The 16943-nt window shown below is 36.2% G+C and overlaps 1 protein-coding gene and 1 non-coding gene across 2 annotated transcripts in view; one reads left to right on the plus strand and one right to left on the minus strand.

Annotated features, from left to right (window-relative positions):
* Window positions 1–16145, minus strand: part of DDX60 (DExD/H-box helicase 60) — a 104867-nt gene extending 88722 nt beyond the window's left edge. The window contains exons 1-5 of the mRNA XM_015139475.3: window positions 15928–16145; window positions 7217–7326; window positions 6957–7026; window positions 3960–4149; window positions 2339–2680 (exon numbers count right to left, since the gene is read on the minus strand). Coding sequence (XP_014994961.2) covers window positions 2339–2680; window positions 3960–4149; window positions 6957–7026; window positions 7217–7220 — 606 coding nt within the window. The 5' untranslated portion in view covers window positions 7221–7326; window positions 15928–16145. The remainder of the gene's footprint in view (window positions 1–2338; window positions 2681–3959; window positions 4150–6956; window positions 7027–7216; window positions 7327–15927) is intronic.
* On the plus strand, window positions 6644–6747 carry LOC114678607 (small nucleolar RNA U13). Its single transcript, XR_003730040.1, has one exon. It is a non-coding gene; the product is annotated as a small nucleolar RNA U13 (small nucleolar RNA).
* Window positions 16146–16943: the final 798 nt, after the last annotated feature.

Here is a 16943-nt window from a genome sequence, read left to right on the forward strand (position 1 = left end):
TACAGTATATAATACTTGATAATAACAAAAATGACTGCTACTGATTTATGATTTACTGTACTATACTAATTTTTTTATTATTATTTTAGAGTATACTCTTTTCACTTATATTTCAAAAACAGCTGCCAAACAGCCTCAGGAGGCCCTTAAGGAGGTATTCCAGAAGAAGGCATGTTATCATAGAAGATGACAGCTCCATGTGTGCTATGCCCCTGAAGACTTTCCAGCGGGACAAGATCTGGAGGTAGAAGACAGTTGCTGTTGATGATCCTGACCCTGTGGAGGCCTAGGCTAATGTGTGTGTTTGCATCTTTTTTTCTTCTAAGAAAAAAGCTTAAAAAGTAAAAAGTATATATTTTAATAGAAAAAAAGCTGATAGAATAATGATATAAAGAAAGAAAGTCCAGGCACAGTGGTTCACACTTGTAATCTCAGCATATTGGGAGGCTGACGTAGACGAATTGGTTGAGCCCCAGAGCTTCAGACCAGCCTGGGCAACATGGCAAAACCTTGTCTCTACAAAAAATACAAAAATTAGCTAGGCATGGTGGTGTGCACCTGTAATCCTAGCTACTCTCTAGGCTGAGGCAGCAGGATCACTTGAGCCTGAGACGTGGAAGCTGCAGTGAGCTGTGATCACATCACTGCACTCCAGCCTGTGTGACAGAGTAGACTCTGTCTCAAGAAAAATAAAGAAGGAAAATATTTTTGTACAGTTGTATAATGTGTGTGTACAGCTGTCAAAAAATTTTTAAAAATTAAAATTCACAAAATAAAAAATTACAGTAAGCTAATGTTAATGTATTAAATTAAAAAGTATTTTTAAAATAAATTTAATGTAGCCAAAGTGAATACTGTATATATTAATAAAATCCACAGTGGTGTACAGTAATGTCCTAAGCCTACCCATTCACTCACCACTCACTCACTGACTCACCCAGGGCAACTTCTGGTCCTGCAAGTTCCATTCATAGTAAGTACCCTATACAAGTGTATCATGTTTAATCTTTTATACCATTTTTGAATGTACCTTTTCTATGTTTAGATATGCTTAGATACACAAATAATTATCATTGTGTTACAATTACCTAGAGTACTCAATACAGTAACATGCTATACAAGTTTAGCCTAGGAAGAGTAGGCTATATCAGATAACCTAAGGTGTCATAGGCTATACCATCGAGGTTTGTGTCTGTACACTAATGATGTTTACACAACAGTGAAATCATCTAATGATGCATTTCTTGGAATGTATCCATGTGATGCATGACTGTACTAACTAAAGCAATACAAACTATCTTATTTTATGGCAACCATGTGAATGTTTCCAAATACATGAGGCGTATGACACAATTCTCAAACAGTGACAAATGTTAATTGTCTGAAAAATGATTTTGATGAATTAAAGAATGGCCTTCGTATTCACAATTCATCAGTAGTGAAAAATAAGCAGAAACTAGATGTATTTATAACTTTATAAATAAATTTAGTAATTTATAAATAACTATTATTTAATGTACTAATTTTATTAATGTACTGTTACTGTATTATTTTTATAATTTATTATGTAAATAAATTATAATTTCTATTATATATTATTATAGCTATTATTTATTATTTTATATATAAATATAGTAACTTATAAATACATCTGTATGCATATTTACTTCCAAAATTTCAATATAGTAATTGTCAAATATACTAATGTATCAAAATAATAACATCATGGAATTCGAACTCTAAGAACTTTGAAAATTCTATTGATTACTTAAGAAGAAATAAGCTTGTTTCAGTTATTTTCCTTCTTTATTGACCATCTCCATTGTTTTCTTATTAAAGGCTACCATATTAATAGCATTTGTCAATATGTCTCAGCAACAGGGGCATAATTTTGGCCTAATTCCATGCATTTCTGGCCTTCATTACCTTGAGGTCAATATATTATGCGGTGGTTAAGGACATAGGGGCTTGAGTCAGATTGTGTCTTTTCAAATCCATGTTCTACTATTCATTTGGTGTGTTTGGTGAGCAGATTACTTATTCTAGTATCTATTTCATCATCTGTAAAACACAGACAATACTCACACCTACCTTATAAGATTGGTTTTAAGGTTAAATAAAAATTATTCATGAGAAATATCAAGCACAATTTTATAACAATAAGTGTTTGATAAATGACTGTATTTGTATTATTATTATTTACTTAATATTATTAATTGTTATACCTATCTGTTAAACCTCTGATAATTTTCTAGAGGAGGAGGAGAAAAAACTGAGTCAAGTAACTTAGAACATTTTGAAAATTTCTAGAAGAAATTGTCTTTTGGATATGAATTACCTTCTGGAAAAAAATCTGGTGTCTGTACATGCTTGGAAGAAGGTACGCATAAAGGCGAAGAACATCAGATTCTTGCCCCGAGGAAAGTACAACATTGACCTTCCTTGCCCAAGAATGAATGATTAAAAAGTTGAAAAGGTGTGTTTGTAGATCGTTCAGGCCTTCATCTGCAACTATCAGGAAATATGGGTAACTCTCCTCCAAGAAACTTCCCCACTCTTCTGATAAGCATCTCGAAAATGTTGTTCGAACATCAATGGTGGTATTCTTCTGAAGATGAAGAATTAAAGCAGTTCTCAAAGAAAGAAGTTCAGGGAAGTTGAAATAGGCATACTCGGCATCCTGTGGAGGAGGAGGTGAAGTACATTTTATTTCAAAATTATCATTTAATCATTTAGTTGGCTAATACATCATTAAAGGCATGGAAGGAATAAAATCCAACAGTTTTGTTCCGTCTGATGGTCGGGGAATAGACCCTTAAACTCTGACTACCATCTTACAGATATTTACCGAAAAAAATCGCAGCTTGGATTTAAATGCATGTATCTCCCTTAAGCAGGCACTTAATACTCGGAGTTTATCACGCTTACCCTTCCCGCTTTCTAATTCTTTTCCTCTCTAATTTCATTTAGAAAGAAAAAGAATAGAAAGCAAGTGGTAGATATAAATCATCTGTATCAGGAAGCTGAGGTGAACCACTGTGTTCTAGAGGATTGCTCCAGGTTACTGCAACCCTCCTTAAGCAATAGAGATTGTCTTGGCATAACAAAATTAGGGCAGCCAACTAGATTGTAAACATTAGATTGGAAAACTAGCTCTTTATTCAAAACATGGCTGGCGAGCATTCAGCCATGTTCAGAAATGTAACAATTGAGACTGCAAAATGACTGAAAAGACCCATACCAAAGCTCTTTACCTTTAGATATAGGATTAGGAAGGGTGGTAGTGGTTATACATATCTTTATTTGAAATTGTTAAAAACTATATTAATTATATTCATAATAAAAGAGCAAACCAAAAATAGTGTTATTTTGGAAATACCTAGAACAAACCATAATAAAACATTGATTATTATTGTTAGAGACTGGGTCTCACTCTGTCACCCAGGCTGGAGTGCAGTGGTGTGATCATGGCTCACTGCAGTGTCGAACTTCTGGGCTCAAGTAGTCCTCCCACCTCAGCCTCCCAAAGTGCTGGGATTACAGGCATGCACCACTGTGCCTAGCCAACAAAGCATTATTAATGACTGTCCCTAGACTCATATATTTTCCTCTGGGCTCCTATAAATTGCCTGCTGAGTTTTGAAAACAGAAGTTGTTCTCAGAGCAGGAGAACTAGAATCCAGAGTTCAACTGGGCCGCTATTGAGGAGCTTTCTCATCCTCTCTCGTGATCCCGTGTGTCCTTAAAATAAAGTTCTCTTCATTCAAATAAAATGTAATCTCAAATGTGGTTACTTCTGAATGCTGAGATTGTGGGTCATGTTTTCTCTTCTTTTCTTTCAATTTTCCGAACTTCTATAGATATAATTTACTTTGCAATAAGAAAAAATATATAAAATAATTTAGGAAATTTTAGTTTTAATTCTCATATTATAAAAAAGAACTCAACTGTCATGTTACCTCAAAGAAAACTATGGTGAATTGTCCTCCTTTGCTAATAAGATCCACAAGATAGCGTTCAACCAGATAGAAGAAATGGAGGTTCTGCCCAGGCTTAAATGATATTTCACAGATACATGTGATAAGTAATGAATCCCCATCAATCAAAAAAAATTCAGATTCAACAAAATCATTGAATAAACTGGAATATCTAAAATGAAAAACAGTTAAAACAAAAATCACAGACACATTAAATCATGTTCCAAAAAGGCAGCGTTTTTATTAGCTCATTATCATTATCATCAACAGCTAAATTTGCTGAATTGTCTCATGGCAGTGTCTACACTAAGGCTTTTCAAATATATCTACATTCACAACTATCCTTCACAGGAAGAAGGCAGGATTATCCACATCTTAGGCTCAAGATGAGCAAATTATCCAAAGCCATATGGCACAGCCTGATTGGATCATGAATCTAGTACTTGTACCCTGCATATAAACCTAAATTATATATATTTTCTGCTTAATCCAACTCAGCCCCTTACAAGTGGATTCACTGATGGCTATTGACAAATGAAGCAAGAGGAAACTGTTTCCATTCACTGTCATACAGCTCTGAAAGTGCTGTGTTGAACAATCATATATACATATATATAGTAGTGTATATAGTTCTATATACTGTTATATATAATACTCTATACTATATATAGATATATAATACATAGATACACACTGATATAAATACTGATATATATATATACACTGATACATGTATACTACATATTCAATAAATATATTAGAAAAATTTGTGAAAATTGGTTACTATTTGAAAAAACTCTCAGACAAACCATGTAGCCTACAAATACAAAAAAAAATTTAAGTTAGCTATGTCACGAATGCATAAAGCATATGTAGTCTATTTTAGCATTTACTGACATAAAATATACACAGATCTATTGTAAAAGTTAAAAATTATCTAAATTTATGCACACACTTATAGACTATACATGGCACCTGTCAGAGCTGAGAGAAATGTAAATAAATGTTAAGCTGCACTATTAAATCATAACTGCATAAAATTAACTCTAGTATATACTGTACTACTGTAATAACTTTGTAGCCACTTCTTGTTGTATTGTGGTGAGTCAGCAGTTTTTCTTCAGTAAACTTCTCTCCAAACATAGTAAAAAGTGATCTCTCAAAGTTCTTGTGTATTTTTCATCATGTTTATTGCAATATCATAAACCCTAAATAAAACCATGGAACCCATATGAAGTGCCACTAGTGATGCCAGAAGTGTTCCCAAAAAGCAGAGCAAGTTATGACATTACAAGAAAAAGCTGAATTGCCTGATGTGTGTCACAGATTGATGCTTGCAGTTATAGTTGACCACCACTTCCAGATAAATAAACCTAATGTAAGGACCATTGTAAAAAAAATTTTTTAAGAAATTAGTGAAGGCATTGTTGCAGCAGTCATAAAAATCTTGCATTTTTTTGTGAAAGACCTTTTTATCTCACATCGAAAATAGAGCTTTTATGTGGGTGTGGGATTGTCTAAAAAGGCATATTTATAGACTCTAATATGATTCAAGAAAAAGCAAAGTAACTATACAACAAAGCAAAAGGAAGACGAAATATCTAAAGCTGGAAAATCTAATACCAGCACAGTATGGTTTGATAATTTTAGAAAGAAGTTTGGCTTGAAAAATGTCAAGATAACAAGAGAAGCAGCTTTAGCCAACTAAGAGACAGAAGGAAATCACTGAGGAGAAAGGATATTTGCTTGAATAGGTTTTTTTAATGCAAATGAAATTATTCTGGAAAAAAAAAACACCAAAGTCACAAAGAATATTTATTAGTACAAAAGAAAAGCGAGCACCAGGATTAAGGGCAGGAAGGAATAAGCTAACTCTACTGTATTGTGCAAAGGCAGTTGGTTTTATCTTCAGGCCTGTCTTTATCTGTAAAGTTGCCAACTCCTGAGACTTGAAGGGAAAAGATAAACACCAGCTGCCAGTCTTTCAGTTGTACAACAAAAAGTCCTGGACAACGGGACACATTTTCCAAATTAGTTAAATTGATACTTTGTCCCTGAAATCAGGAAGTACCTTGCCAGCAAGGGACTGCTATTCAAAGTTCTTTTGATATTGGACAATGTCCTTGGCCACCTAGAACTCCATGAGTTCAACACCAAAGATGTTGAAGTGTTCTACTCACCCCCAAACAAAATGTCTTTAATTCAGCCTTCAGATCAGAGTGTCATAAGAACCTTCAAGGCTCATTACACACAGTAATCTATGGAAAGAATTGTCAATGCTATGAAAGAGAAGCCTGACAGACAGAATGTTGTGAAAGTCTGGGGGGATGGCACCGTTGAAGATGTCACTATTGTTATGATCCACTCCCACTTAATAAATACATTTTTGCTTCCTTATGATTTTCTTAACTTTCTATACTAAGACCAGAGAAATAAGAGGGCAGGCAGAGCCTTTGAAGGCATGTTTTAGAATTTTTCTCTTCATCCTAGAATCAAATATTAGCCATTGATGAATTTTAAGCAGGTGGCATTTTGATGGGCTTTGCATTTTGAAAAGACTAGTCCAGCTACAAGATAGACAATAGATAGGGTGGGGGCAAACTTCTTGGTAGAGCAGAGAGAAAGCTATTACAGTTAAGTTTTGGAGGAGTAAAAAGTCAAACACAATCCTTTTGCAGTTCATAAATGTGATGATTGGGTTTTCATGTGTATGTGTTGGATGTGCCCTACTCAACCCTTGTTATAAAGTTATCTCATAACCTGTCTGGCATGAATTTAGAAAAAAAATATATAAAAATAAATTAATTAACAATAATTTTTTAGAAGTTAAACATGGATCCTCAACTGCTATAGTTGTTCAGCGCCCTTAACCCCTACATTGGTCAATGGTCAACTATCTATACATCAGTATAAGGCCAAATAGACATACAGGGAACATGACATATGATTTCCCATCTTTATTACTGTAATAATACTCACTCAGCTTTTGGCATTTCATTCAAAATTAACCGGGACATTTGCTGTGAAAATGTTGTAAGAATATTTCTTTCTAAATTTAAAAAAAAAGAGAGAGTAAGAGAATGGGTTATTTTTCAATTGGTCCTTTTTACAGGCACTATCATTTAGTTATTGTTCAAGAAAGTAAAACAGTAATGTGGTTATTTTAATTCCATTAGATCTATGTAGTTTACAGAGTAACATTGTTTTATAATCTATAAATATTTTAAGTGGAAAATTACCCATTCTTGCTGCTGCCTGTGCCTCCAACCTGAACTGGCAAGTATTAAAGTTAGCAAATATCCTTTACTTTGGTACCTCTAAGTGGCAGTTCTTAATGAAAATGGCAGTCCTGCAAAAAAGAAAAGATAATGAGTCTTTATTCAACAAATATGTATTGAATAACTACTAGATGTAAAGCAAAATATTAGACACAAGGGATACAAGAATGAACAAATCAACATTGCTGACAGCTCTCACAGAGCTTAAAGATAATTATTAATCAGATAATCATAGAAACAATGGAACACTGCAAAAAGGACAAAGTCAAGAGGTCAGAGGAAGTTTCCCTAAAGAAATAATGCATGAGCTGAGTTCTAAGAAATAAACAATAATTAATTAGGCAAAAAGAGAGAAAAAGTAGCATTTCTGGAGACGAAATATCAGAATACCATGTGTAAAAGCTCAGGGGCATGACGGGTTGTGGGTGACACTGATTCCAGAAAGAAGTCAGTAGGGCTGGAGTGGAGAATATCCAGGAAAAGACTAGAGAGGACTAGAGAAATAGGAGGGCATGCAGAGCCTTTGAAGTCATGTTATAGAATTTTCTTTTTATCCTAGAATCAAAAATTAGCCATTGATGGATTTTAAGCAGGTGGTATTGTGATTGGCTTTGCATTTTGAAAAGATTAGTCCAGCTACAATATAGAAAATAAATAGGATGGGAGTAAGCTTCTTAGTAGAGCAGAGAGAAAGTTACTGTGCAGGAGACTAATGATGATAATTTGATATAATATAGTTTGATGGTAGCTGAGATAATGAAGCTGGAGAGATGTGGATCTACTTGAAGGACATTTAGGAGATGAGTTTGACATAATTTGGAATTGGATTGGACATGGATGGAGAAGAGAGGAAAGGGGATTGTCAAGGATGACAAAAGATTCTAGCTCAAGTAACAGGATGGATGACTAGGCCATTCACTGGGCTGGGAATTTTAGAACAAGGCTACATGTCAGGAAAAGATTATGGCTGCATTTGTGAACCACCTGAATTTGACTTGCTTTCAAGATTTCCCATAAGCCATGGTATGTAAGCAGTAAAATACACAAGTCTAGAGGACAAATACAAAGTCTGGACTAGATTTGCAGAGGTAAGTAATCTGAGTATTAATGGTAAATGAGGCCATTGGTGTAGATGAGCTTGCTTGGTCAGGGAGAGACAGCACCATGGGAGAAGAGTACTAACAATCCACATTCGAAGATACTAATACTTAATATATCAAGAGAGGAGGAAGAATCTGCAAAGATAATAGAGAAGAAAATACTAAAGAGGTAGATGAAAATGCACTTGAGCATTTTGTCATGGAAACTAAATACTGAGACATTTGCCATTCAATATGTTAGGGCTGTGAAACAGATAGGTAGATACATACGTGATTTATGGATAGATAGTAGATAGATAGATAGTTTGATATAGATAGATATAGATAGATGATAGATACATAGAGATAGATGATAGATAGATATAGATAGATGATACATAGATATATAGAGATAGATGATAGATACATAGATACATAGAGATAGATGACAGATACATAGATACATAGATAGAGATAGATGATAGATAGATATAGATAGATAGATATAGATAGATGATAGATACATAGATACATAGAGATAGATGATAGATAGATAGATAGATACATACATACATACATACATACATACATAGATACATGATAGATAGAGATGATAGAGAGAGAGAGATTCCTATTCCACGGTATTAAGGAACATATAATGGTGATGCACATGCTGATATTAAATATTACAATAACAATGCAAAGAAGTATATGACTGTAATGACAAATAAGTTTAAAGAAAAATGTGAAAATTAATTCAAGATGGATTAGAGACTTAAATGTTAGACCTAATACCATAAAAATCCTAGAGGAAAACCTAGGTAGTACCATTCAGGACATAGTCATGGGCAAAGACTTCATGTCTAAAACACCAAAAGCAACGGCAGCAAAAGCCAAAATTGACAAATGGGATCTCATTAAACTAAAGAGCTTCTGCACAGCAAAAGACACTACCATCAGAGTGAACAGGCAACCTACAGAATGGGAGAAAATTTTTGCAATCTACTCATCTGACAAAGGGCTAATACCCAGAACCTACAAAGAACTCAAACAAATTTACAAGAAAAAAACAAACAACCCCATCAAAAAGTGGGCAAAGGATATGAACAGACATTTCGCAAAAGAAGACATTCATACAGCCAACAGATACATGAAAAAATGCTCATCATCACTGGCCATCAGAGAAATGCAAATCAAAACCACAATGAGATACCATCTCACACCAGTCAGAATGGCAATCATTAAAAAGTCAGGAAACAACAGGTGCTGGAGAGGATGTGGAGAAATAGGAACACTTTTACACTGTTGGTGGGATTGTAAACTAGTTCAACCATTATGGAAAACAGTATGGCGATTCCTCAAGGATCTAGAACTAGATGTACCATATGACCCAGCCATCCCATTACTGGGTATATACCCAAAGGATTATAAATTATGCTGCTATAAAGACACATGCACACGTATGTTTATTGCAGCACTATTCACAATAGCAAAGACTTGGAATCAACCCAAATGTCCATCAGTGACAGATTGGATTAAGAAAATGTGGCACATATACACCATGGAATACTATGCAGCCATAAAAAAGGATGAGTTTGAGTCCTTTGTAGGGACTTGGATGCAGCTGGAATCCATCATTCTTAGCAAACTATCACAAGAACAGAAAACCAAACACCGCATGTTCTCACTCATAGGTGGGAACTGAACAATGAGATCACTTGGACTCAGGAAGGGGAACATCACACACCGGGGCCTATCATGGGGAGGGGGGAGGGGGGAGGGATTGCATTGGGAGTTATACCTGATGTAAATGACGAGTTGATGGGTGCAGCACAGCAACATGGCACAAGTATACATATGTAACAAACCTGCACGTTATGCACATGTACCCTACAACTTAAAGTATAATAATAATAAATAAATTTAAAAAAAAAAAAGAAAAATGGAATTACTATGTGCTGGGATGTTTAGGGACACTTAATGGAGACACGAGCATAAGTATGGTCTCTCGCTCACTCAGCTGCTGTCTTATTTCAGAGATTATAGAGTATCTACACTTTACCAAACATTGTACTTGCTGAAACATATGCAAATATGCATGAAGCATGATTCTCTCCTTGTACAACCTGGGATAGGTTTAAAGACAACTAAGTCACACTTACATCTAATTTGCTGTGTTCTAGCAGAAATGGCACAGGAAGCCATTAGAGGATTGAGAGTTCCTAAATCAGAATGAAGGGATCAGGGTCCTGTGTTGTGAAGTTTCGAGAGCAGGTTGAAAAGATGATGAAGACTTATGAAAGAATGTTGGGGAAAATGAGAGATACAGAGATTTACTTTTCAGGTAGCAAAATCAGCATCAGTTTAATGCATAAAGTTGTGAAACTACAGGACAAGTTTGAGATCCTATGGGTTGTTCTACATGGCACAGGGCAGGGTGGCTCATTGGAGCTGATATTGGAGAGGGAGGTAAGAACCAGACACTGGTCTTGTGCCCAGGTAAGGAGATTAGGTATCTTCATAAAAACTCTCTGTCACCCATTTCATGCAATCCTCAACCTCACTAATTGTGCGTTGGCCATACTATCTTTCTTCAACTCTCCAAATTGTACCAAGCTCAAATGGAAAAAAATGGGTCAGTGAGAATTGAACAGGCAAGAGAGAATTAACCCCAAGTATATTACAGAAAACTTCAGAAAGTATAGCGTCAGATTTTACAAGATGAAATAAGTTAATTTACAGGTTGCCAGATGGTCACGATGCTCCTAGAGTCTCAGGAATTTTTTTATGCCACTCCTAGGACAAAATCAATATCTAACCATTTCGTTTATTAAGTAGTTGAATATAAACAAATTAATAACTGTTTATGTCCTGACAACTTAGAAATTGTTTTAAGAAATAATATACATAGATTAAAAGGAATAATACAGTTTTTATAATGAAATATAACTATGACTGAGATGTGGGTGCCTGTTAAACCCTGTAAAACTTTTCAACAATAACTATGGGGACAAAATAAAACTGCCTTAGTGGGCAATCCCTCCTTAATTTGACAATCAAGGGATTCTATAGCCTGCCTATGGGAAGTCTGAGATCCTACAGGCTGCTCTACATGACATAGGACAGGGTGTGTAAAGCCTAATAGGCTTTCCTCTTACATGCCCTATACTAAAGTAGGCTTACACACCCTAGGCGTTCCTCTTATATACCCTCTAGCTCCCTAATAACTCTGCCCCAACACATGCACGCCCTAACACTTAAACAGAATTCACAGTCATTATCCCCACTTCTCTGTTACTTAAGGGAGAGACATGCCACCTGTAGTAACTGATTATTGAATACTCATACACACACACACACACATACACACACACACACATACACACACACATTAGTACCAATAGACATTTGAGACACAAAAAAAGCAAAAATAAGAAACCAGATGAATAAGCATGATGCAGAGACAGAAAAGACCTTCAAAGTTTTCTAATTACTGCTTTCAAAGAATTAAAAATATTTCTCATAAAATAATAACAGGCTGCTAGAGAGAGAAAGAGAAAGAGAAAGCATGCAAGTGTTCATACACATTTAAAACATAATTTTACAAAGAAGAAAGTCATGTGCAGAACAATAAAATGAGCATGCTGGAATTTTAAGTCAGTGATCTGGAGGGTTAAAGTCCAGGAAATTTTGTAAAGGATAAAAGTAAAAGACAAAGAGATGAAAAAATTCTAAAAATACTAAAATATACAGAAGTAAGTCAGTAAGCTCTTCCTCCCCCTACTAGTAATTCTAGTAAGAGAAAACTAAGATTCCAAAATGAGTGGGGATAAAAATAATCAAAGATATATACTTAAACTAATATAATAATATTAGGCCAGAACTAAAGAACAACATAATGTGTTTAGATTGAAATGTTTCTCCAACTACTGAGTAGAAATAATGACAAAAGAGAAAACTACATCTAGGCACAGGTTTTTAAAATTGCAGAGCTCCAAGAATAAAGAGAAAGACAGAAAAGCTACAAAGAAATGGAAATCAGGCCATATGAGAACTGGTTTAAGGCACAAACACTGTTGGCTGACTACTTGCATTTTAATCTTGGTTCTGAAATATACTACAGTTCTATATGCTTAGACAGGTATTTAGAATCTCTGAGTCTCAATTTACTTATCTATAAGATTGGAACAATAATATTACTCACCTCTGATTGTGTTTTCAAGCTAATTAAATGTATGAACCGATGGATATGAATTGATTAAAATAATACGTGGTACACAGAACTAATTAAAATAAGCAACATTCCTGGATGTTTTGATAAAATAAAGCATTTTCAAATTTCTAAAGGGAAAATAATTTGAACCTAGAATTCTGCATCTAAATAGTGATTCGATTCATGGAGAAGCCAAAAAGATGTAATTAGACTTTTAAGAAGTCATAAATTTCACCAACCATATAACCTTTTTAAATGTTAAGTTCTGAAATACATATGCAGAACATGCAGGTTTGTTACACAGATATACATGTGCCATGGTGGTTAGCTGCACCTATCAACCCGTCATCTACGTTTTAAGCCTGGCATGCATTAGGCATTTGTCCTAATTCTCTCCCTCCCTTTGCCCCCAACCCTCCTACAGGCCCCAGTGTGTGATGTTCCCCTCCCTGTGTCCATGTGTTCTCATTGTTCCACTCCCACTTATGACTGATAACATGTGGTGTTTGGTTTTCTGTTCCTGTATCAGTTTACTGAGAATTATGGCTTCCAGCTTTATCCATGTCCCTGCAAAGGACATGAACTCATTCTTTTTTATGACTGCAGAGTGTTCCATGGGGTATATATGCCACATTTTCTTTATCCAGCCTATCATTAACGGGCATTTGGGTTGGTGCCAAGTCTTTGCTATTGTAAATAGTGCTGTAATCAACATATGTGTGCATGTGTCTTCATAGTAGAATGATTTATAATCCTTTGGGTATATACCCAGTAATGGGATTGCTGGGTCAAATGGTATTTCTGGTTCTAGATCCTTTAGGAATCACTACACTGTCTTCCACAATGCCAACTATATATCTTAAATGATAATTTTATTTAAAGAGATAATACAGAAAATTGGGGAAAACCCATCAAGAATGAAGACAATCAAAAAACAATGAAACTTTGCATGATTTAGAAAAGTTAGGGGAAGCTATAAAGAAAAACAAGAGAACCCATGGTACTTCAGATTTACAAAAGTCTATTTCAAACAGTAATTTTAATAATATGGAACTCCATGTCTTAGCACAGCAATTCCCAGATTGCTTCTACACTGAGTAATGTGTACATACTCATAATTTTGTCACTGCTGTTTACTTCTTTTTTACTGTTGACTCAACATAAAAACAAATCACAAGAATCAAATCTACAAACTGCTGTAAAATATGATAAGCCTTGACAGTAGGAAAATAATAATATAATTAACCAATTTGGCAGTTCACAAAGGGATGAATGAAAGAAAAATAAATATAAATGCTAAATTCTTCATCTTTCACAGCAGGAAGTCCAGCAATAGCATCTGAAGACAATATATGAAAAAAACAATGGTTTATGGAATCAAGAAATTAACCTGCTTTTCTTCTAAGTACTGCACCATTGCAGTACCAAAGAGTAGATACAAGAGCAATTCATTTCTAGAAATAATGCAGCTAATAAACACAGAAGGAATGACAGAATATCACCATTTTACAACTCCTAATGAATTAACAGATCTTAGTATTTTTAAATGATAGCACAACAAAAATAGAGGCAAGTGTCTGCACCGTCACTGAAGTACTGTAGTTCCCCCAGCCAAAACAAAACAAAACTTGGGAGGCCAAGGAGGGCAGATCACCTGAGGTCAAGAGTTCAAGACCAGACTGGCCAACATGGTGAAACCCCATCTCTACTAAAAATACAGAAATTAGCTGGGCGTGGCGACAGGCACCTGTAATCCCAGCTACTTGGGAGGCTGAGGCAGAAGAATCGCTTGAACCTGGGAGGCAGAGGCTGCAGTGAACTGAGATCAAGCCACTGCATTCCAGCCTGGGCAACAGAGCAAGACTCCATATCAAAAAAAAAAAAAAAAAAAAACTGAATCTGATCAAAACGCTAGTAGTAATGATTAATTTACAAGAAGTTTAGAGGCCAACAAAATATGTTAAATGACACCACAGGGATTAGGACACACACACACACACCCAACAGGACACACACATACAAAAACAAACAAGCAATCATAAGACCACACATCTTACAAATGAATAAATTAAAAGGGGATGAAGAAATTGCAAGAACCTTATAAGGCTTATCATCCAATCACAGTAGTGTCTTAACCATATTCTGATTCAAACAATCTTAAGAAGGAAGAAGAAAAGGACGAAGAAAAATGGAAAAGAGAAAAAAGGAGGGAAGAGGAAAGGTGGAAAGGGGAGGTAAAGAGGAAAAAAATGGGGGCAAGGGAAGGGAAAGGAAATCACGTATTCTGTATTGGAACAGAATGGTGGAGTTACTTGATGAAAGGCATCAAGCTCCTGAAACCCTGCCTGGGGAAGAGCTGGTGGGTTAAAAATGGCTTCCAGTACCCAGTATAACCCTCTCCCTTTGAGTGTGGGCAGGACCTGTGAATTTAATGGCATAGTCTCTTTAATGATTCGGTTACATTATGTAAGACTTCATCATAGTAGACTAGGGAGATTCCCCCAAAGAAGGCTTATACCTTCTTAAAGGTGTAAGCTACCTTGTTGTGAGAAGGCCACTGTAGCTAAGATCTCAGGGTGAAATCTAAAGACATGGGAATCCCCAGCCAACAGCCAGCAAGAAAGCAGGTAACCTCAGTCCTTTAGCTGCAAGAAACTGAATTCTTCCAACAACCCAAATGAGCACCCATGGCGTCCCATGAGACCACCGCTCTGACAAACACCTTGATTTCAGCTCGATGAGATGCTGAACAGAGAACTCAGTTTACCCATGCCTGGGCTTCTGATCCATAGCAATTGCAAAATAATAAACTTGTAATGTTTTAAGCCACTATACCTGCCCTTAGACCAGGAATAAATTATTCTGTTACTGGAGTAAGAAATAAATTTCTATTGTCTTAAGCCACTGAAATGTAAGGGTGCACAGAATTTACCTGGAGGATCTTATTAATAAATACAGATTCTGATTCTACAAGTCTGGAGCAGGGATTGAAGGTGGACGCCACTTGCTGCTGTCGATGTACAGGTTTTACTGGCTGTGCTCGGATATGATGTCCCTTAATTTCTCCTCAACCTCCATTACCCAGCTCCCACCTTTGAAGGGGACTCCTTAAATGCCTAAGCACTGCTCGCTCTCTCTGACTTCAGGCCTTTGCAGCGTTCATCAAGATTGTCATTTCCTCCGCCCCTCCCCACGCCCGGCCTCCCAGGGCCAGCAGGGGGCCCGTGCGCCACCGCCCTGCGAGCCCAGGAGACTCCCGGGCTTCCCGCGCCCGGAGCCACCTGTGCCACCTCCCTGTCTGGTCCGTTAAAGAACACCTAGAACTCCCACAAGACAGCTTCGCCCCAGGCTCTTCCCAAGGGACATCCCCGGCTTCTCACCGCGGACTCGGGACCGGTGGTGTCCAAAGACCCGTGAGCTGCGCGCCCCGCGGGGAAGGAGTGAAACAGACACCTAGCGCAGAGCCCAGGTGGAAGCTCCAGGTTACCCCAGACCTGGCCTAGGACTGGGCGCTCTGAGCCACCGCAGCCGCTCTTTTATGCCTGCAGGAGTTTCGGTTTCCTTTCTCCTCTCAGAAGCACTTAGGTTTCAGTTTCCCTTCAGCACGAATTAGGCGAGGCACATTCGTGGAAAGTTTAGCATCCTTCCCTTCAGTCAGAATCTTAAGAAGGGGAGCATAGCAAGACGTTAGTTAAAGGGTATGAAGTTACAATAGCTAGGAAGAACTAGTTCTGGTATTCTATTTTGCAGTAGGGTGTGTATAGTTAACAATAATGCATATTTCAAAATAGCTAGAAGAGAGAATTTTGAATATTCTCATCACAAAGAAATAGTAAAGTTTTGAGGTAATGGATTGGCTAATTATCCTTTGATCATCACACAATGTATACATGTGTTGAAACGTCACATTGTACCCCAGAAATATGTGCAATTATTATGCGTCAATTAAAAATAAAATGAAACTTAAAAAAAAAAAAAAAAAACCTTAGACAAAGGCAATAAAAATGGGCTTTGGAATTTGGGCATAAATATAGAGTAAATTGAGGCAGAAAAATTTGTAACATCTCGACAAGATAAAATCAAGAAGAGTTAGAATTTAGGAATAGATAAAATGTAAAAGACGCTGTGGAATCTGAAACCCCGCAATGAAATGGGAGATCTTGCTGCTTCTACTTGTATGCAAAAAGAAAAAAGAAAGTATGTAACAATACATGAACTTTGAGTTTCTGTTATGAGAAGCTGATGATTTCTGTTCTGCATAAACTGTAATTGGTACTTTCATGGGCCAAGAATCAACATTAAAAAAAAAATAGAAAATGCAGAATGGTCACATTTATTTCTGCCTTAAATTGATGAAATGTTCTCTTAATTTTTGCCTGTTGATACTTGCAACGTG

Source organism: Macaca mulatta, chromosome 5 (assembly GCF_049350105.2).
Source record: "Macaca mulatta isolate MMU2019108-1 chromosome 5, T2T-MMU8v2.0, whole genome shotgun sequence".
Taxonomy (NCBI): domain Eukaryota; kingdom Metazoa; phylum Chordata; class Mammalia; order Primates; family Cercopithecidae; genus Macaca; species Macaca mulatta.